We start from the raw sequence: 21811 nt of genomic DNA on the forward strand, positions 1-21811 counted from the left end.
ACGACAGTCCCGCCATTCCGGGAATTAACCTAGTGAACCTACGCTGCACGCCCTCAATAGCAAGAATATCCTTCCTCAAATTTGGAGACCAAAACTGCACACAGTACTCCGGGTGCAGTCTCACCAGGGCCCGGTACAACTGTAGAAGGACCTCTTTGCTCCTATACTCAACTCCTCTTGTTATGAAGGCCAACATTCCATTGGCTTTCTTCACTGCCTGCTGTACCTGCATGCTTCCTTTCAGTGACTGATGCACTAGGACACCCAGATCTCGTTGAACATCCCCTCTTCCTAACTTGACACCATTCAGATAATAATCTGCCTTTCTATTCTTACTTCCAAAGTGAATAACCTCACACTTATCACCATTAAACTGCATCTGCCATGTATCCGCCCACTCACACAACCTGTCCAAGTCACCCTGCAGCCTTATTGCATCTTCCTCACAATTCACACTACCCCCCAGCTTAGTATCATCTGCAAATTTGCTAATGGTACTTTTAATCCCTTCATCTAAGTCAAATGATGTATTATGTAATATAAAATATTATCGTAATATTTTTACTTACTTCTTTAAAGTCAAATGATGATAAATATCTGTCCCTAAGGGCTTGTCATTCACTGGCACTATTTTTTTTTCATTCTGCTCACATTAATTTCAGCAAGACCCAGTCACTGATTTAATATTAGTTGTCTCTTCCCACACAGGTAATGCCAACTCAATCGTGGGTCACATTATCCCTTTATTCTTGAATATTATTATAATGATTTTTATGCTTTGATAAAATTTGAGACCACGTTTGGAGTATTGTCTTCAGTCTGGGTTACCCTGTGAGAGGAAGGATGTTGTTAAGCTGGAAAGAACGTAGAGAAGATCTACAAGGATGTTGCCGGGACTCGAGGGCCTGAGCCATAGGGAGAGGTCGGGCAGGCTAGGACTTTATTCCTTGGAGCGCAGGAGGATGAGGAGTGATCTTATAGAGGTGCAAACAATTATGAGGGAAATAGATAGTGAATACACAGAATATTTTACCCAGAGTAGGGTAGTCAAGAACCAGAGGACATGGGCTTAAATTGAGAAGGGAAAGATTTAATAGGAACCTGAGGGACAATTTTTACACACAGGATTGTGGATATATAGAATGAGCTGCCAGAGGAGGTCGTTAAACAAGGTACTACAACAACATTTAGAATATATTTCGACAGGTACATAAATAGGAAAGGTTTAGAGGGAATCTGTTGAAACTAACTGCGGATGCTGGTTTAAACCGAAGATAGACACAAAAAACTGGATTAACTCAGCGGGTCAGGCAGCATCTCTGGAGAAAAAGAATAGTTGACGTTTCTTGTCAAGACCCTTCTTCACACTGAGAATCAGGGAAAAGGGAAACGAGAAAGATATAGACGGTACACACACAGGCAAGTGGGACTCGTGCAGATGGTCAGCGTGGGCAAGTTAGGCCAAAGGCCTATTTCGGTGCTGTATGACTCTATGACTTTATGATAACCTCCCCAACTCCATTTTCAGCTTCTCTTTTGTAGCTCTTACTGTCAGTTTTGTCAGCTCTTGCTGGGTTTGCATTTCGTCAGTTTACAAGGATCAGTGTTCGTTTCTCCCCACCTGTAGGCTGTCGCCTGTGCGATGATGTAGTTCCTGACCTTTGGCAACACGAGATCATGAACGTTGAGAAGCAGGAAGCTGGCTCTGCATCGTACCAAATTATTTTCTCTTCTGTTGCCTTATTGTATTTTTATCCATTTGCAGGGTTGTCCAGTTTACCTCAGTCAATAAAATCATGAGCCCGATTAGATAAATGTTCACAAACTGGCAGACTGTCAACTGTCAACCATACCTGGCTCATTACAATTAAATCTAATACGGCTTGTTTACAATAGATGGGTTTTCACCCGAAATGTCACCTATTCCTTTTCTCCAGAGATGCTGCCTGACCTGCTGAGTTACTCTAGCATTTTGTGTCTATCTTCAGTGTAAACCAGCATCTGCAGTTCCTTGCTATCTATGGCTTGTTTACATGTTGGTTTCAGATCATTATTCTTAGAAGACTGCCTTGAATCCATGACAGAAACTCACAATCCTTTATGTTATCCTGTCTGTATGAAGTTTGAAGTCGTCCATTATATATAGCTCATGCAATTTCACCATTCAAGCATTTTGCCATTTCTCAGTTGCTATCAGCAGTCCTGTAGACAACTTCTTTTATTCTTAAATCCATTTCTTATTTTTACCCATAAAGTCTCCTCCGCCTTCTTACTTCTCATTCTATTTCTCGCTCTTTACTGATGTGGTTTCTTCCTTCACCACTCATCCAACTTCCTATCCTTTGTGACTTTTCTTATCTATTCTACAGATTTTATAATCTGCTACATTCCCAGTCCTGACCATTGCATCTCTGTCTTAATAATTGCTTGCACCTTGTACCTTCGAAGTCAAGTGTATGCCTAAAATTTGTTCACTTTACTCCTTACAATCTGCATGTTTGTATTGCTTGGCCCATTAACCCTATCCTATCTTTCTACTCTAATGCCTTGCTCAGACATTTATCTTTCCTTTCGTTAAATTATTTTACATTCTTGAAGTACAGTGCCTAAATCACTATTTCTGGCTATAAATCCACAATATTTTATTTTTCACCCTAAACCCTCCTGACTATTTAATAATTTAACATGCTTTTCCTCGCCCTTTCTACAGCAGTACCACTTCCCACTAATCTACTCCTTCCTGCAATTGCCGAGGTGCTGTAAAATGGAAGCCCTCTTTCTCCCATCAGTTCCTGACCACACGTCCACTACTCTAGGTCTCTTGTCACCACTCCAATTTGCAAATGGTTAAAAAAATTGGTAATTATGACCATTGAGATCCTATTCTCCAAACAGGACTTCTTGCCCACTTAGGGCCTCTTTCCCACTCTTCCCAGTGTTGGGGGTCCGGGATGGATCTAAAGGAAGCCTTTAATTTTTATTATCCTTTCAATACAAACCTCGGCATCTTTTTTCAGGCACCAATCAGGCATAACAACATATAGGGCTCTTTGATCCTGTTTTTAAAAAGATGTTCTCTGTATACGTAATCATGGAATCCTGCACAGGTACCGCTTTACTCTTCCCACCCACTCGACTTGCACTGGAGTTCTGCTCCAAAGTCAACAAGGCCAACATTCTGACCCTCTAATAGTCATACCTTGGGCAGCTTACAGCCCAGCGGTATGAACATTGACTTCTCTAACTTTCTCTAGCTCCTCTGTCCCTCCCTTCCCCTCCCCCTTCCCAGTTCTCCCACTGTCTTCCTGTCTCCACCTATATCCTTTCTTTGTCCCGCCTCCCTGACATCACCCTGAAGAAGGGTCTCGACCCAAAACGTCACCCATTCCTTCTCTCCAGAGATGCTGCCTGACCCGCTGAATTACTCCAGCATTTTGTGATACCATCTAATAGTCATTATCATTTTCCTTACGTTGCAAGTCTACCAGACATTACTAGGCACTGCCAGACCCATTGAGTCCATTGTGGGCTCCACCATTCCTTGATCATCGTTGTGGCTTCGATTTGTTCTTTTCATACCTTTCGTTCATTTGTTCTTGATATCTTTTCATATCTCTAGTTTCCCTCTTCCCTGACTCTCAGTCTGAAGAAGGGACTCGACCCGAAACGTCACCTATTAATTTTCTCCAGAGATGCTGCCTGACCCTCTGAGTTACTCCAGCGTTTTGTGCCTATCTTCTTTTGAGTATGTCCAACAGTTTGTTGCTCAGGATTCCAGCATCTGCTATCTCTTGTGCCTCAATTACTAGGCACTTCTCACCTGCTTTTAAACTGCTAACAGTCACTCTGCCTCCAACGTCTACCTATGTGACCTTCTCAATGACAAGATACATATTGACGTTGAATGCACTTTCCACACTGTCAACTCTTGCTAAATTGACCATGCTGCAGTAAAATTTTATTCATCCGTGCTCTCGAGATTGGCAGATTTTCCAGACTCTCGATTGTTACTCCACTAATACTTCAACACATTTTTAATTCACATTTTAAAACAGACATTACACAGTGAGCCCAGTAGGTTCATAGGGAACAGAGAAAAAGATCCAGGTAACTTTCAAAACAGCACATAGGAGCTGGGGCCCCGTTAAGTCGGGCAGAAGTGCTGGAACCAAGGTCCCAATGAGTGGCTGGGGCACAAAGCCAACACCACCCAGTGAGCTCGATGCTGAACTGTCAAGATTTGTCAGTGGACGCATCGCAGACTATTGGAGTTTCATTGTCCCTGGTAACCTTCAAAATGGTGATGCCGTCGTCTTGAATCTGATGAAGCAGTACGCCAAGCCTTCAGGCGCTACACAAATGTAGGTAGCAAGTGCCTTTTATCTGCAGGATAGGAACAGCTTCCACAGATCCTTATTCCTTATCTCCCTCATTTCCCCTTTACTCGGTGCCGCATGAAGGTCCCGACCCGAAACGTCACCCATCCTTTTTCACCAGAGATGCTGCCTGACCCACTGAGTTACTGCAGCATTTAGTAAACCAGCATCTGCAGTTCCATTCCATCCAGTCTGAAGAAGGGTCTCGACCCAAAACGTCATCCATTCCCTCTCTCCTGAGATGCTGCCTGTCCCGCTGAGTTACTCCAACCTTTTGTGTCTATCCTCACGTTCCATCCTACACATTTCCTGCTGTCTTTAAGCTCACCAGGTTCACTGGAAAATGTATTAAACTACTGTGTTAACATATGAAAAAACATTAAATAAATGTGTATCACAGTTTAACACGTGTGTAAACACATATTAAATAAATGTGTGTTTGGGTATTAATAGGAATAACGTCCGAAATGCAAGGAGTGCCAGATTAAAGGAGTTTTATTGCATTAACGTTATTCAGATCTAGATCTGTAATAAAAAGTTTGTAAATTAAATACACTAACTTCTACGGCACTAAAACTGTTAAATACTTTGATTTACATAAATCACCTTGAGCTTTGGGGAGAGATAGCAGCAGCTCATTGCCTGCCCTTCTGCGGTGAATTTCCACTTCAGACGAACTCTCAACTTCACACTGTGTTTGAAGCAGATTCTTATTTAGACTCACTAGGCAGGACAGTGTACAGTGTGGAGTAATTAGTGTAATGATCGTCCTTCATTAGGTGCTCCACAGGTCCAGAGAACGGAAGCCCTCGAGTAATCTTACCACAGTGCGGACTACCAAGCAAAACCTCAGTGTAATTATTCCAAGGCAGCTCGCGGGCAACTCCGATGTTGCCCTTCACCTCATTACTGCCAACTACCACCCCCTTGCACTATTTCTGATGGTGTTTCTTGAAGCAAGATCTTCTTGATTCCCAAGAAGTTTTTGACAACCGCAGGATGTCTCATTTAGTTTAGTTTAGAGATACAGCGTGGAAACAGGCCTTTCGGCCCACTGAGTCCGCGCCAACCAGCGATCCCCGCACAGTAACTATAAGACAATAACTGCAGATGCTGGTACAAATCGAAGGTATTTATTCACAAAATGCTGGAGTAACTCAGCAGGTCAGGCAGCATCTCAGGGGAGAAGGAATGGGTGACGTTTCGGGTCGAGACCCTTCTTCAGACTGATGTCAGGGGGGCGGGACAAAGGAAGGATATAGGTGGAGGCAGGAAGATAGAGGGAGAACTGGGAAAGGGGGAGAGGAAGAGGGACAGAGGAACTATCTAAAGTTGGAGAAGTCGATGTTCATACCACTGGGCTGCAAGCTGCCCAGGCGAAATTTGAGGTGCTGTTCCTCCAATTTCCGGTGGGCCTCACTATGGCACTGGGGGAGGCCCATGACAGAAAGGTCAGATTGGGAATGGGAGGGGGTAACACAGTAACAGTAACACTTTCCTACACACACTAGGGACAATTTACATTGTTACCAAGCCAATTAGCCTACAAACCTGTATGTCTTTGGCGTGTGGGAGGATTGGAGCTCACGGAGAAAACCCATCCACACGGTTTTGGGGAGAAGGTACAAACTCCATACGGACAGCATCCGTAGTCAGGATGGAACCTGGGTCTCTGGCGCTGTGAGGCAGCAACTCTACTGTTGCGCCACCGTGCCACTCACCATGTCCTAAGGTGCATTACAGCTTATGACGTATTTTTGAAGTGTAGTCATTGTTGTGCTATCGAGAAACGTGGCGGGTTCAGCCAGCTCCCAAGTTCATACCTGGAGCAGTAATCACATCATCTGTTTTCCTCTGCTGTTGAGAGCCAACAACAACACTTGTTCACAGTTCATTCATTAGAAGTTATCCATGGCTGCTTCAGGGCAGCACAGTTACCAGCCAGTATCACGATTCCAGAGATCTGCATTCAATCCTGTCCTCTGGTGCTGTTCGTGTGAAGTTTGCACATTCTCATTGCGATCTGTGGAATTCTCTGCCTCAGAAGGCAGTGGAGGCCAATTCTTTGGATGCTTTCAAGAGAGAGCGAGATAGAGCTCTTAAAGATAGTGGAGTCAGGGGGTATGGGGAGAAGGCAGGAACAGGGTACTGATTGTGAATGATCAGCCATGATCACATTGAATGGTGGTGCTAGCTCGAAGAGCCAAATGGCCTACTCCTGCACCTATTGTCTATTGTCTGTGTCAGGGGAATAGATCGGGTAAATGCACATAGTCTTTTGCCCAGAGTAGGGAAATCAAGAACTAAGGGACATGGGTTTCAGGTGAGGGGGGGGAAATTTAATAGGGGTAACATTTTTACACAAAGGCTGGTGGGTATATCGATCGAGCTGCCGGAGGAGGTAGTCGAGGCTGGTACTATTGCAATGTTTAGGAAACATTTAGACAGGTACGTGGATAGGATAGTTTTTAAGGATATGGCCCCAAGCACAGGCAGGTGGGTCTAGTGCAGATGGGGCATGTTGGTCAGCATGGGCAAGTTGGGCCGAAGGGCCTTTTTTCCACGCTGTGTGACTCGATGATCATGTGGTTTTCCTCAGGATGCTCCCACATTCCAAAGATTTGTGGGTTAATTGGCACTGTAAATTGCTGTAAACTGTGTGGAGGTGACTGGTAGAATCTGGAGAGAAATGAGTGGAATACGAGAGGCAATAAAAAATGGAATTAAGTGGGATTACGTAAGTGGGTGGTCAATAGTTGGTGTGGACTGGGTGGCCTGTAGGTCACACGTCTCTGCTGTACAGCTCTATGTCTCTCTACCTGCAATCAACCAACTCATTTATTGTCATTTCTAAACTAGTATCAACCAATTTATTTGTCTGATTGGGTCTTTAAGTTTAATACTGAGCTAAACTGAGGAGTATTTTATTCAAAAGCCATTCAAGGACAGATCATTTCATTGAATAAAAACGTGTTTTACATCCAGAATCCTTTCCCCTTCCTTTCTCCTCTCCTCCACCAAGCCCACCCACCAGCCTACACCAAGGCCTTGAGATACCCATTGTTGGATAGGAACTGACGTACGGGAAATGAGCCATGCTTATCAACATAACCTTGGTCTCAAAAAACAATAGGTGTGCCTTTAATTATCAGAAATAATCTTGTGCACTCAGCAGTCTTTTGTATCAACGCTGAATCATTGCTGTTTCCTGGCAAACATTAATGGAAGTGGCGAGTGTTAGTATTAGACGTTAGACATTTAGACTTTAGAGATACAGCGTGGAAACGGGCCCTTCGGCCCACCGAGTCTGCGCCGACCAGCGATCACCACTAGGGGTGCCAACTATCTCACTCCCAAATAAGGGACAAGGTGACGAGTGGGGGGGGGGGGTGTAGAGGGGCAGGACAAAACCTGGCATGTTATATGTGAATATAGGTCTCCTTCTCCTTCTGAATTTTATATGACACTTTAAACTTGGATGCTGTCTACTCTTTCGCTATTTTGAAGACCCAAGGAGTCATAGAGAGAGGTACCATGTGGAAATAGGCCCTTTGGCCCACCGTCCACGTCAATCATCAACCGCCCATTTACGCTGACCTTACATCAATCCCATTGTTTTACTCTCCCCACATTTCATCAACTCCCCCCAGATTCAATCAATGACCTATACACAGGGTGACCTTACAGCGGTCAATTAACCTACCGACTATTACTTATTTGGAATGAAGGAGGAAACCGGAACACACTGAGGAAACGCACATGGTCACAGGGAGAACCTGCAAACTCCACACAAACAGCACCGGAGGTCAGGATTGAACCCAGCTCTCTGGTGCTGTGAGACAGCAGCTCTACCCACGGTGCCATCCTTCCCGGTATCCTGATCAATAGATATCCTCAACCAACATATCATATCATATCATGTCATATCATATATATACAGCCGGAAACAGGCCCTTCGTCCCACCGAGTCCGCACCAACCAGCGATCCCTGCACATTAACACTATCCTACACACACTAGAGACAATTTGCATCTATACCAAGCCAATTAACCTATAAACCTGTACGTCTTTGGAGTGTGGGAGGAAACCGAAGATGCCGGAGAAAACCCATGCGGTCACGGGGAGAACGTACAAACTCCGTACAAACTCCGTACAGACATCACCCGTAGTCGGGATCGAACCCGGGCTTATGGCGCTGAAAGCGTTGTAAGGCAGCAACTCTACCACTGCGCCATTGTGTCGCCCAAGTTGGAATTTGTGATCCAGACTAAGTGACAGTGATTTAGTCCAATGTGGATCTGTACAGCCAGAATGACTGGTGGTGGGTTAGTTCAGCATGAATCTGTACAGTAGGAGTAAATGCGAGGATGGGAGAGGGGATTTGAAATTCTGTGCAATCTTGATCCAGTGTTTTTTTTCCCCCGATATCCAATCTGTACAACAGAAAGAATGGGAACAACTATCTTTTGATTGCTTCTGTCAAACATGAAAAAATGGAAAGAAATACAGTCTCTCTGAGCCACAGTGAATACAAAAGGAAGGCAACCGTATTAATTTATTTTCATTCCTTCACAAAATCTTGCGTTTTCTGCAAGCCCGACTCTTTGTCCATTTATTTTTCAATGGTCTAATAGTTCTTGGGATTATCACTGAGGTACAATGACATTTCTTTTGCATACAGATCAGTAAGATTATTGTGTAGGAAGGAACTGCAGATGTTGGTTTACACCGAAGATAGACACAAAAAGCTGGAGTAACTAGTGGGTTAGGCAGCATGTCTGGAGAAAAGGAACGGGTGACCTTTCAGGTCGAGACCCTTCTTCAAACTGAGAGTCAGGAGAGGGAAATGAGAGATGTGAAAAGGTGTATAGAACAAATGAATGAAGGACATGCAAAAGGACAAATCAAAGCCAGCAACGATGATCAAGGAAAGGTGGAGCCCAAATGGTCCATTGTTGGCTGTGGAGAAGGTGATAACAAGTAGATACAAACAGTGAAACTCAGCAGGCCAACAGAGAAATTAGTACGGCACCTAGGGTGGGGGAGGGACTGAGAGAGAGGGAATGCAAGGGTCACTTAAAGTTAGAGAAATCAATATTCATGCCGCTGGGTTGTAAGCTTCCCAAGCGAAATATGAGGTACTGTACCTCCAATGTCCGTTTGGCCTCACTCTGGCAATGGAGGACAGAAAGGTCAGTATGGGAATGGGGAGGGGAGTTAAAGTGTTTGGCAACCGGGAGATCACATAGGCCAAGGCGGACTGAGCGAAGGTGTTCAGCGAAATGACCACCCAGTCTGTGATTATTAACTTGTAATTACCACTGCGCTGTTGGCAAGTAGATGGTTAGATATTCTCCTGTGGAAGTGGTCAATGCTCTGCTGCTGTGGAATGTATCTTATTTTCCAAAGTCTGAATGTTGTCTACAACTTAGTGTAGGTTGTGCCGACATGGCACAGACTGAATTATGTAGTGAGAAGTAATTGAGCATTGTGCAATCATCTATGTTCAGACTGTCAAACATATTATACACGTCATTAGTTTCCCACCAGTCTTATTTATGAATATGGTTCATACAGACACAGCCATAAAACATTGGCTCTTTAATATTTCTGCAGGTGCTCAACGTCCAAGCTTAACTAATGAGGTTCATCATTCCTGAAAGGTGGGACTCAGAAGATTGAGGACCTATTTGAAATGTTCTGGGATAAATCCAATTAATACCCATCAACCAAACAAATATTTACAGGCTAATAAGAGAACATTCAATGCAGCAGAAATGTTAAAACCAATGAGATCAGGTACAGCTACATCTCCAAAGGCATACAGGTATGTAGGTAAATTGGCTTGGTAAATGTTTAAAAAAATTGTCCCTAGTGTGTGTAGAATAGCGTTAATAAGCGGGGATCGCTGGTCGGCGCAGACCCAGTGGGCCGAAGGGCCTGTTTCAACACTAAACTAAACTAAACAAGGTGTTGTGTGAGTCACGTTTATAACTAGTCTGGTGGGAAACGAGTGTTGAAACCCACTCCGTTCCTGTGTCCTTGCAGAATTGCAGTATGCACATGGAACACAGATGGCTAATACCTGCTGACATTCAGGCAATCAAAGTTCAGAACAATATTGTTCCTTGCTGTATAATTTTCACATCCCCTGTGAAGGAGACGGTCTCACTTTTTTTTTTAAATTCCCAGGTAGTTAGTTCCTCCTGGGGTGTTACCCAGTGAAAGGTTGCTACCCAAGAACATGAAACATAGAACAATACAGCACAGGAACAGGCCATTCGGCCCACAATGTCCGTGCCAAATCTACAGATGTGCCGTAGAAAGATAGAGTGCAGGCACAAAAATAGCCTGGATTAATTAAAGTGGTAATGAATTAAGTTGCTGCAAAGAGAAGGTAACAAATCTTACATTGTCCTTGCATCTATCTCTGCTTAAAGGTACGTGCATCGCCTCTATTCAGCTTCAAGAACAATTCACGAGGGGGTTATTTCTGCATCAATATATCCCTCCCAAGCCAAGCGGGCTTGTCAATTGCTAACCTTCCATTTTACAGGGTTAAAAGGCACAGCAGCTCACTGCATCCTTGTTTTAAGGGGAGAGATTCACTCTCAGCTGACGACTCTCCTATTCAGTCTGTACCTCAGTGTCACTTCCCCATTGTATCATGACCAGATGTGTTATTTCCTGTAACATTAATCCCCAATGTGGCATACCATGGCTGCATTACTCCGAGATCTATTGGTCCCTGAAGTACTGTTCACAAAGGAATATTGTCCCTGCTCTGTTACTCCCTGATAGATTGCCCCCTGCTCATTATTCCCAGCAGTGTTCCTGCCTCTGCTGTGATACTCAGTTTCATTCGATGTGCATGGCCCGCTGTGTGTGGTGTTATTCCTGATGGACTGTGCCTGGCTGTACTGTTTGTAGAGGAATGCGGTCTGCTGCTCTGTTTAAAGTTTTTGTTCTGCAGAGGGTGGTGAATGCCTGGAATGCACTGCCGGGGATAGTGGTGGAGACGTATATGACAGTGGCATTTTGGAGACTTTTGGAGAAGCACATGGATATGCAGGGAATGGAGGGATATGGGTTATGTGCAGGCAGATAAGAGTTGGTCTTGGCCTAGGCTCAGGTTTGGCACAGATACGGGGATCTTGTAGAAACATATAAAATTATAAAAAGGACTGGAATAAATAAATGAAGGAAAAATGTTCCCAATGTTGGGGGAGTCCAGAACCAGGGACCACAGCTTTAGAATAAAGGGGAGGCCATTTAAAACTGAGGTGAGAAGGAACTTTTTCACCCAGAGAGTTGTGAATTTGTGGAATTCTCTGCCACAGAGGGCAGTGGAAGCCAAATCACTGGATGGATTTGAGAGAGAGTTAGATAGAGCTCTAGGGGTTAATGGAATCAAGGGATATGTAGGTTAATTGGCTGGGTAAAATGTTTTTAAAAAATTGTCCCTAGTGGGTGTAGGATAGTGTTAATGTGCGGGGATCACTGGGCGGCACGGACTTGGAGGGCCGAAAAGGCCTGTTTCCGGCTGTATATATATGATATGATATGATATGATATGGGGAGAAGGCAGGCATGGGTTATTGATTGTGGACGATCAGCCACGATCACAATGAATGGCGGTGCAGGCTCAAAGGGCCGAATGGCCTCCTGCAACCTATTTTCTATGTTTCTATATAGTGGGCTGAAGGGCCTGTTTCTCTGCTGTATTGTTCTATGTGGATGTGTGGACCAGTCTTGTCAACTGAGGTAGTTAAGAGACTGTTTGTCCTGCTGAGAGGTGATGGACACATGAAATAAACTCCCAGTGAAAACCAGTGACAATTTCTACCTTTACAAAGGTGCTGGGTCAAGACTTGTGAAAGGAAATCGAAGGATCAGTAAACAGCATTCCACTGTCTAGACTCTAGAGAGAGTGTGAGTGCGTGTCTGAGCCACTTCACTACAGGCCCTTCATGAGGGAATGATTATGCACGGTCACTGATTGAAACAGTGGCGCAGCTAGTAGAGCTGCTGCCTCTCAGCCTCAGAGACCCAGGTTCGATCCTGACTTCCGGTGCTGTACATGTGGAGTTCACACATTCTATCTGTGGCCTCGTGGGTTTCCTGCGGATGTATCAATTTTCCTCCCACGCCCCAAAGACGTGCAGGTCGATAGTCAATTGGTTGTTGTAAATTGCCCCCCAGTATGTCGGTGATGGGAAGTAAGATTCAGGGGGAATTGATTGGAATGAGGATGAGGGGGAGGGGGGGAATAAAATGAAATTAAAGTATAATTGGGTGGTTGATGGTCAGTACAGACTTGGTGGGCCGAAGGGTCTGTTTCTATGCTGCATGGCTTTATGACACTTCTGTCGATGTATTTGTTCATGCAACTAAATGCATCCAGTGGAAGTGAGTAGGGTTCAGGGATTGCAATGTGAGGAGCAATCTCAGTCCAACATTTAAGTAAGGCTGTATGTGTAAGAAGGGACTGCAGATACTGCTGTGCACCGAAGATAGACACAAAATGTCTGAGTAACTCAGCGGGTCAGGCAGCATCTCTGGAGAAAAGGATTAGGTGACGTTTTGGGTCGAGACCCTTCTTCAGACCCTTACATTAATGTAAGGCTTGTATGGCCATTCCATCTATCTGATCTGCCAGAACCATTTTATGTACATCCATCAATGCTGCAAATCAAAGATACTAGAGGAGCAAGATGAACCACTCGGTCGAAATCACCTGTACTGAAGTGTAGTATACAACGGAGCGGAACAGCCGCCATTTTAGTAGGCAAAACCCGCCGTTCGCTATGCCTCTCGCAGTGTAATCAGTGTTGTGGGGGAACAGTATGTGTGATGATACCATAAAAATGCAGAATATAGCTCATCTATCAATTCACAGATTTTTGTTGTTTTTCTTTTAAAATGTTTCTGCAAGTTTCTGCCTACTAAAATGGCGCCGTGACATACAACGGTTTTCAGAGTCGAGTGGTCTATCTTGCTCTGTTCTATTATCTTTGCTGCAAATCCAACAGCAGTCCACTCAGTCCGCATCAGGGAACTTCCAAGACTGTGGAATTTAGCCAGTGGGCCTTTAACGCTTTGTTCCCGACTGGCAATGATCATTCCTACCCCAGCACGGAATTCTCCAAATATCACACACAATGTGGGTTGGAGATTTCTCCATTATTTCTGCAAAAAAGTGAGAAGAATCCAGATACAGTCAATGCCTCAGTAGACCAGGCTAATACTGGATGGAAATACACTGAGATTGTAGGAAGGAGGGAATGTTGTTGGAAATAAGGAGTCGGTCAGTTGATGGAAAACTAGAAGTTGAAATCAAGTTAGAGCAACACGGTGGCGCAGCGGTAGAGTTGCTGCCTTACAGCGCCAGAGACCCGGGTTTGATCCTGCTTGCGGGTGCTCTCTGTATAGAGTCTGGACGATCTACCCGTGACCACGTGGGTTTTCACCGGGTGCTTTGGTTTCCTCCCACACTCCAAAGGCGCAGACCCGGTGTGCCGAAGGGCCTGTTTCCATGCTGTATCTCTAAAGTCTGCAGTCTAAAGATTATATACTGATTCCCTGAAAGTAAGTGGCAACACAAAGAAGTTACAGATGCTGGAATCTTGAGCAGAACTCAAAGTGCCGGCGGAACTCATTGGCTCAGGCAGAATCAGTGGAGGGAATGGGCGGGTGACGTTTCGGATCGGGACCCTTCTGACCGATTGGAGGAGGGTTGTGAAAACTGGAAAAGGGAGGTAGGGGCAGGACAAAGCCTGGCGAGTGATAGGTGGATGCAGGTAGTGGTGGTGGGGGGGGGGGGGTGCAATTGGCATTCGGGTGGAGTAAGGGAGAGGCTAGATATGAAAAGGAGTCAAAACAGTGCTGGATAAGGAGAGAAGAGGAGTGAAATATTAAACCAGAGGGAAGAAGATTGGTGAACGAGGACGGGGATGGGGGGGATAGAGGAGGAGGGGATAATGGGAGAACTTGTGAGCTCAAGGGTTTGGGGAGCACAGGAAAGAGAGAGGGGGTAAGGAGGATTTTATTGAAAACTGGGGAAATCACTGTTCATCGTTAGTTTTTTAAGCATCTCAAGTGGAACCTGAAGTGTTGTTCCTCCGGTTTGCATACGGCCTCACCCTGGTCAAGGAGGGAGGAGGTGCATGTGCGGGAACAACTGAAGGTGAACTTTGATTAAGGATGTTGTGATACAATAGTGGCAGGGAAGGTGTGCGGAGATGGTGTTGAGGGGCTGGAGATGCATAAGGTGCGCATGGTCTTGACAGATGTGCATTTATATGGAGCTTTTCATAGCCTTGGGACCTCGGACAGCTTTAAATCCCATTAATTACTTCTAATAATCGTCACTGTTGAAATGAAGGAAATGTGGCTGTGAATTCGCTCACAAAATACTTCAGAGGCATCAATGTGATCGTTTCTAGATTGCCCAGTTCACTGACGTTGGCTGGGAGATAAATTGTAGCTAAGGCAACAGGGCCACAAGCCTCCTACTGCTGCCATTGGATCTTTCTGTACCTACATGAGAGGAGGCAGGGTTTAATATCTGCTCACTTCCTTCATGATGCGTTGAAATGACAACCTAGACTTTGTGCTCAGTTCCCTGTTTAGGTTTAGGTTTATTATTGCCAAGTCCACCGAGGTACAGTGAAAAGCTTTGTTTTACACGATAACCAAACAGTTTAGATATACCAGACATAAATGCAATCAAGTCAAACTCAAGTAGATTAGACAGAGCAATGGCAGTGATACAGAATGCAAGGCAGAACTGACGCATCATAGCACATGAGTTTCTTAGAAAATGTCCGCAATGGGGTAGAGGTGAATCAGACAGCACCCTCGCTGTGGAAGGTCTATTCGGAAGCCTGATTAGAGGGAAAGAAGCTGTTTCTGAGTCTGGTGGTGTGCACTTTCAAGCTTCTGTACCTTCTGCCAGACAGGAGCAGGGAGAAGGAATGACTGGGGTAGGACAAGTCTTTGATTTTGTTGGCTGCTTTTCTGAGGCAGCATGTAGTGTAGATGGTGGGAAGTCTGTTCTGTGCGATGGACTGGGCTACACTGATAACTCTCTGCAATTTTACGTGGTCTTGGCAGAGCTGTTCCCAAACCAAGCTGTGAAAAACAAAAGCTTTTCACTGTACCTCGGTACGAGTGACATTAAACTAAACTAAACTAAAAACTGTGATGCAAACCAACAGTATGTTTCCACGGTGCATCTTTAGTTTAGTTTATCTTTAGTTTAGTTTAGTTTAGAGATACAGAGCGGAAGCAGGCCCTTCGGCCCACCGGGTCCGCGCCGACCAGCGATCCCTGCACATTAACACTATCCTACACACACTAGGGACAATTTTTACATTTACCAAGCCAATTAAACTACAAACCTGCACGTCATTGGAGTGTGGGAGGAAACGGAAGATCTCGGAGGAAACCCACGCAGGTCAAGGGGAGAACGTACAAACTCCGTACAGACAGCACCCGTAGTCGGGATCGAACCCGGGTCTCCGGCGCTGCATTCACTGTAAGGCAGCAACTCTACCGCTGCGCCACCGTGACCGCCCTAATCTGGTTTCCCTTATCCCTAACCAATCTGAAGAAGGGTCTCGACACGAAACGTCACCCATTTCTTCTCTCCAGAGATGCTGCCTGGCCCGCTGAGTTACTCCAGCTTTTTGTGTCTATCTTCGTGCATCTGTAGAGGTTCGTAGGAGTCACTGGAGACATGGAATGGGACTTGAGGCAATGACCTCCCAAGTGGGGGCTCAATGCATTTACCTAAGCAAAATACTTCAATAGAAAGGTATTAGAAAGCGTACACCAGGAATGTGGTCAGAAAGGGAAGTGTGGTTGGACTGAAACGACACTGACGGGATAAGGTTTAATGAACTCTCAATCACATTGGGCAACAAATATTCAGTCTAAGGACAATCTCTGCGGTTGTGGCCAGCAGAGGAAGAACAAGGAAGCTTCGCAGTAATCAAATAGCTTCAGAAGGAAGTCAGTATCACATTTACAGATCAGCAGTCAAATTAAATTTGAAATAGAAGATCCATTTAACCCTCAAACCAGCGTTTGTCCTTCAGGATTTAAAATCAAAGTGGCCAACTCACCAAAGCATGATTGTTGGCCACAAACAGAACACTGAAAAGTTAGTTGGTTGGTTTAGTTTATTGTCACGTGTGCCCGAGGAAGGGTGGACAGCTTTTGTTGCGTGCTAACCGGTCAGCGGAGAGGCAATGCACGATTACAGTCGATCCGTTTACAGCGTAGGAATAGAGATCTAAGAGCGTGGAGCGATTGTAATATGTGACTGTAGATCTGCTTCTGTGGCTAGCACGCAAATAGTCGCCTGGGTTGGGCGCCATCTTTATACTGACCCCATGACTAACACAGAGCAAAGATAGTCTAATCATCTGTCTCCAGATCCATGAATAAACTCCTCATCATATATTCTAGCCCCTATTCCCCTGGTGCTGAATTTCCTCCGATATGCAGATATCTTCCACACAGAAAGTATTTTTCGTTCAATTCTTTTCAAATCTGGGTTGGAAGTATTCCCAGTGTATGGGGAATCAAGAACCAGACGACACAGGGTTAAGGTGAGGGGGATAAGATTTAATAGGAATCTGAGGGACAACTTTTTTACACAAAGGGTGGTAGGTATACGGAACGAGCTGCCAGAGGTGGGAGTTGAGGCAGGTAATATCACAATGTTTAAAAAACATTTGGACAAGTAGACGGATAGGAAAAGTTTAGAGGGGTATGGGCCACACACAGATAGATTGGACTAGAGTAGATGGGGCATGTTGGTTGGCATGGGCATTGGGCTGGAAGGGCCTGTTTTAGTGCTGTATGTGTATTGTTAACCTCTTTAGTCAATGTGAAATTCATTGCCACAGACGGCTGTGGAGGCCGTCATTGAGTATTTTTAAGGTGCAGATTGACAGATTCTAGATTAGTAAGGGTGTCAGGGAGAAGGCAGGAGAATAGGGTTGAGAGGGAAAGATAGATCAGCCATGATTGAATGGCGCAGTAGACCTGATGGGGCGAATGGCTTAATTCTGCTCCTATAACTTATGATCTTATGAACCGTATTCGCCTTCCATTGCTTTAAGCAGCCTGCAGATATTTCATAGATTGCTGTTGAGTTTTCTAAATCGTGTCCCTTTCGCCTTTAGAAGCTTGATGCCGAAGACGTTGGATGGCCAGCTCACCATGGAGAAAACGCCCAGTTACTTCGTCACCAGGGAGGCACCAAAGCGCATCTTCTCCATGGCGAAGGGCACCAAGCTGGTGGTGGTGGTCAGGAACCCAGTGACCAGGGCCATTTCGGATTACACCCAGACACTGTCCAAGAAACCCGAGATCCCCACCTTCGAGGTGCTGGCCTTCAAGAACAGGACCCTGGGCCTGATCGATGCCTCTTGGAGCGCCATCCGTATTGGGATCTACGCCTTGCACCTGGAGAACTGGCTCCAGTTCTTCCCCCTCTCCCAGATCCATTTCGTCAGCGGGGAGAGGCTCATCATTGACCCGGCCGGAGAGATGGGAAAAGTCCAGGACTTCTTGGGCCTCAAGAGGATCATCACGGACAAACATTTTTACTTCAACAAAACCAAGGGATTTCCGTGCCTGAAGAAGCCTGAGAGCAGCAGCCTGCCAAGATGCCTCGGCAAATCCAAGGGAAGGACTCACGTCCAGATGGACTCAGACGTCATTGAGCAGCTAAAAGAATTTTACAGACCATATAATATAAAGTTTTATCAAATGGTGGGACAGGACTTTCGATGGGACTAACTGTCGGCTGAATTACACTTTGAGAAAATAAAGGAAATAACATTTATAAATCTTGCACCATATTCACCCAAGTGGTTTGTGATAACACATACAGTGATGGCATCCAAGTCCATGGATATGTTTAAGGCGGAGATCGACAGATTCTTGATTGGTCCCGGTGTCAGGGGTTATAGGGCGAAGACAGGTGAATGGGGTTGAGAGGGAAAGATAGATCAGCCATGATTGATGGGCCAAATGGCCTTGTTCTGCTCTAAAGGTTATGAACATGATAGAAGCCAGACGTGGCCAGAGCTCACACCATGGGACCCTGAGGTTAGACTGCGAGCTTAAGGATCTCCCTCCTGCAATGGGATTTAGGGAACCCACTGCTGCAAACAGAAACAACTGGGGCAACCATGGGGGAAAGCACAGGCAACCATAGGAACCAATGCTGGTCCCACCACTAGAACATCTGTAGCAGAAACCATTGTAGGGGAAGCCATTGGGGAAACAGGACCAACCACTGGACCAACCACTAGTGGCGAAACTGAAAGGTCGTTGCATCCTTTGGTGCAGGGGATGCCCATTGGGCAAACAGAATTGGGCAGCCATAGGGGAAGGGCACTGAAGTAATCAATGGACAAACCAGACGAACCACTGGGGTAAGAGAACAAACAAGTCAGGCAAGACACACACACACATTCACACAACCACAGAATAGTTACAGCATGGAAGGAGACCACCTAGCCCATCGAATCTATCTTTGCTCGATGCCAGGGCGATTCAGCTGATCTCTCCCTCATGGCACGGTGGCGCAGCGATAGAGTCGCTGCCTTACAGCGCCAGGGACCCGGGTTTGATCCTGACTACGGATGCTGTTTGTCCGGTGTTTGTACGTTCTCCCCGTGACCTGCGTGGGTTTTCCGTTTCCTCCCACACTCCAACGACGTGCCGGTTTGCAGGTTAAGTGGTTTGGTGTCATTGTAAATTGTCCCTAGTGTGTGCAGGATAGTGTGAAACTGAACTAAACCTCTCCCCATAATCCTGCAAATTCATGCCTTTTGCACGCCTGACGCCTTTGAACGTTTACATGAAGGATCAGTCTATCCCCTTCCTGACTTGAAACACATCCGCTCCATCCCCTCCATCGTAACATTCTCTACCACAAATAAACACCTCGGCTTCTCCAGTCCATCCCCCTGCTTCCCCTTTCAGTAAATCCCTTCCACAACCCCTCCTCCTCAAAAGCCTTGACACCTCTCCTAAAATGTGGGTCCCAGGACTGGACACGTTACTCCAGTTGAAGCCAGACCAGTGCTTTATGGATGCTCGCCGAGATGTCCATACAGATGGTCACTATCCTGCTCTTGAACTCTCTGCCTTTATTTATAATCCACAGAACGCTTGGGCTTTGCTGACCACTTTCTCGACCTGCCCAGCCGTTTCCAACGAACCATACTCATACAAACCCAGATGTCCCAATCCTTAAACACCTTTTAAACTTGTATCCTCTGGTTTACAATTCATATTCTCACGCAACCTACAAAATGCAACCTGTCATGCCTTGTAATATTAAACTTTATCCATCAACTTTTCACCCCTTCCAACAGTCTGTCCATATCTTCTTGACACTTATAGCTATCCCTGTCATCATCTGCTATGCCTCCTAGTTCTCTGTGTATTTGGACATTGTGTCACATAAGCCCAAGCCTCAATTATTAATATACGTTAAAGAGAGCAGTGGTCCTAGTACTCACCCTGGAGAACTCTATTGGATATATTTTTCACAGTCCAAATAAAATGATCTTTCACAAACATTGTTTGTTCCCTGCTGCTTAACCAATTTTCTATCCACACTGCTACAGCCCCTTTCAGTCCACAATCTTAAATCTAGTTGACAAGCCTATTAAATGGCACTTCATCACATGCCCTAAACACACACGTTGATTACAATTCCACCATAAACCTTCTCTGTCACGGAGTCATATAGTCATACAGTGTGGAAACAGGCCCTTCACTCAACGTGCCCACAACGATAAACATGTCCCATCTGCACTTGCCCCACCTGCCTGCGTTTGGCATATCCCTCTAAACCTGTCCTATCCATGTACCTGGCTAATTGTTTCTCAAACGTTGCAATTGTACCTGCCTTAACTACCTCCTCCGTCAGCTCGTTCTATACACCGATCACTCTGTGAAAAGGTTACCCCTCAGGTTCCTATTAAATCCTTCCCTCTTCACCTTAAACCTATGTCCCCTGGTTCTAGATCCCCCTACTAGTTTCCTGTGTATTTGGATAGATACATAGTGTGTGTCTACCCGATCTATTCCTCACATGATTGTATACACCTCGATAAGATCATCCCACATCCTCCTGCACTCCAAGGAATAGAGTCCTAGCCTGCACAAACTCTCCCTACGGCTTAGTGCTGGCAACATCCTCGTAGATCTTGTCTGCGCACTTTCCAGCTTGACAACATCTTTCCTATAACATGGTGCCCAAAACTGAACACAATAATCTAAATGTGGCCTCACCAACGTCTTACAGAACTGCAACATGACCTCCCAACCTATACTTCTATACTCAATACTCTGACTGATGACGGCTTCATCTAAAAACTTTTATTGTTAGCTAGACGCAATTTTCCTGGAGTAAACTGGGCTAACCTCTGGAACAATGACAGAGGCATTATAGACAATAGACAATAGGTGCAGGAGGAGGCCATTCGGCCCTTCGAGCCAGCACCGCCATTCAATGTGATCATGGCTGATCATTCTCAATCAGTACCCCGTTCCTGCCTTCTCTCCATACCCCCTGACTCCGCTATCCTTAAGAGCTCTATCTAGCTCTCTCTTGAATGCATTCAGAGAATTGGCCTCCACTGCCTTCTGAGGAAGAGAATTCCACAGATTCACAACTCTCTGACTGAAAAAGTTTTTCCTCATCTCAGTTCTAAATGGCCTACCCCTTATTCTTCAACTGTGGCCCCTTGTTCTGGACTCCCCCAACATTGGGAACATGTTTCCTGCCTCTAACGTGTCCAACCCCTTAATAATCTTATACGTTTCGATAAGATCCCCTCTCATCCTTCTAAATTCCAGTGTATACAAGCCTAGTCGCTCCAGTCTTTCAACATATGACAGTCCTGCCATTCCGGGAATTAACCTAGTAAACCTACGCTGCACGCCCACTAAGTGAACCACTGGGAGATACAATGTCAACCCCTGGGCTATTCACTGGGGCTACAATAGTGATTAGCATTAAGGCAACCACAAGGGCAAACAGTACCATTCACAGATCAACGAGCAACAGGCACGAGGGCACACAGTCAGGCAACCAGATTAACCACTGGAACAGCCATTGGCTTAACCTATGGGGAAACTACTGGAAAACCATTGGGGTAACATTTTTCACATGTGCATCTAAATGATCTTTTTGAAATGAGGTATATTGTATTACACCGATATTTTTGATGTTATCATGCTTGTCACCAGAAGACATACGGATACTTTCCCATCACAAGATAGCACTAGCACTCCCATGGAAAGAAGTGATTGTGTGTTGAGGCCTCTTCTCTCCCACCATTGAGCTTTCACCTACATGGATTATTTTACTGCAACTATTAACCTATCTTTACTAC

The 21811-nt window shown here is 45.3% G+C and overlaps 1 protein-coding gene across 1 annotated transcript in view; it reads left to right on the forward strand.

Moving 5' to 3' along the window:
• Window positions 1-18218, forward strand: part of LOC144604249 (heparan sulfate glucosamine 3-O-sulfotransferase 2-like) — a 77428-nt gene extending 59210 nt beyond the window's left edge. The window contains exon 2 of the mRNA XM_078418482.1: window positions 17573-18218. Coding sequence (XP_078274608.1) covers window positions 17573-18191 — 619 coding nt within the window. The 3' untranslated portion in view covers window positions 18192-18218. The remainder of the gene's footprint in view (window positions 1-17572) is intronic.
• The last annotated feature ends 3593 nt before the right edge of the window (window positions 18219-21811 follow it).

This window comes from Rhinoraja longicauda, chromosome 21 (genome assembly GCF_053455715.1).
Source record: "Rhinoraja longicauda isolate Sanriku21f chromosome 21, sRhiLon1.1, whole genome shotgun sequence".
Taxonomy (NCBI): domain Eukaryota; kingdom Metazoa; phylum Chordata; class Chondrichthyes; order Rajiformes; family Arhynchobatidae; genus Rhinoraja; species Rhinoraja longicauda.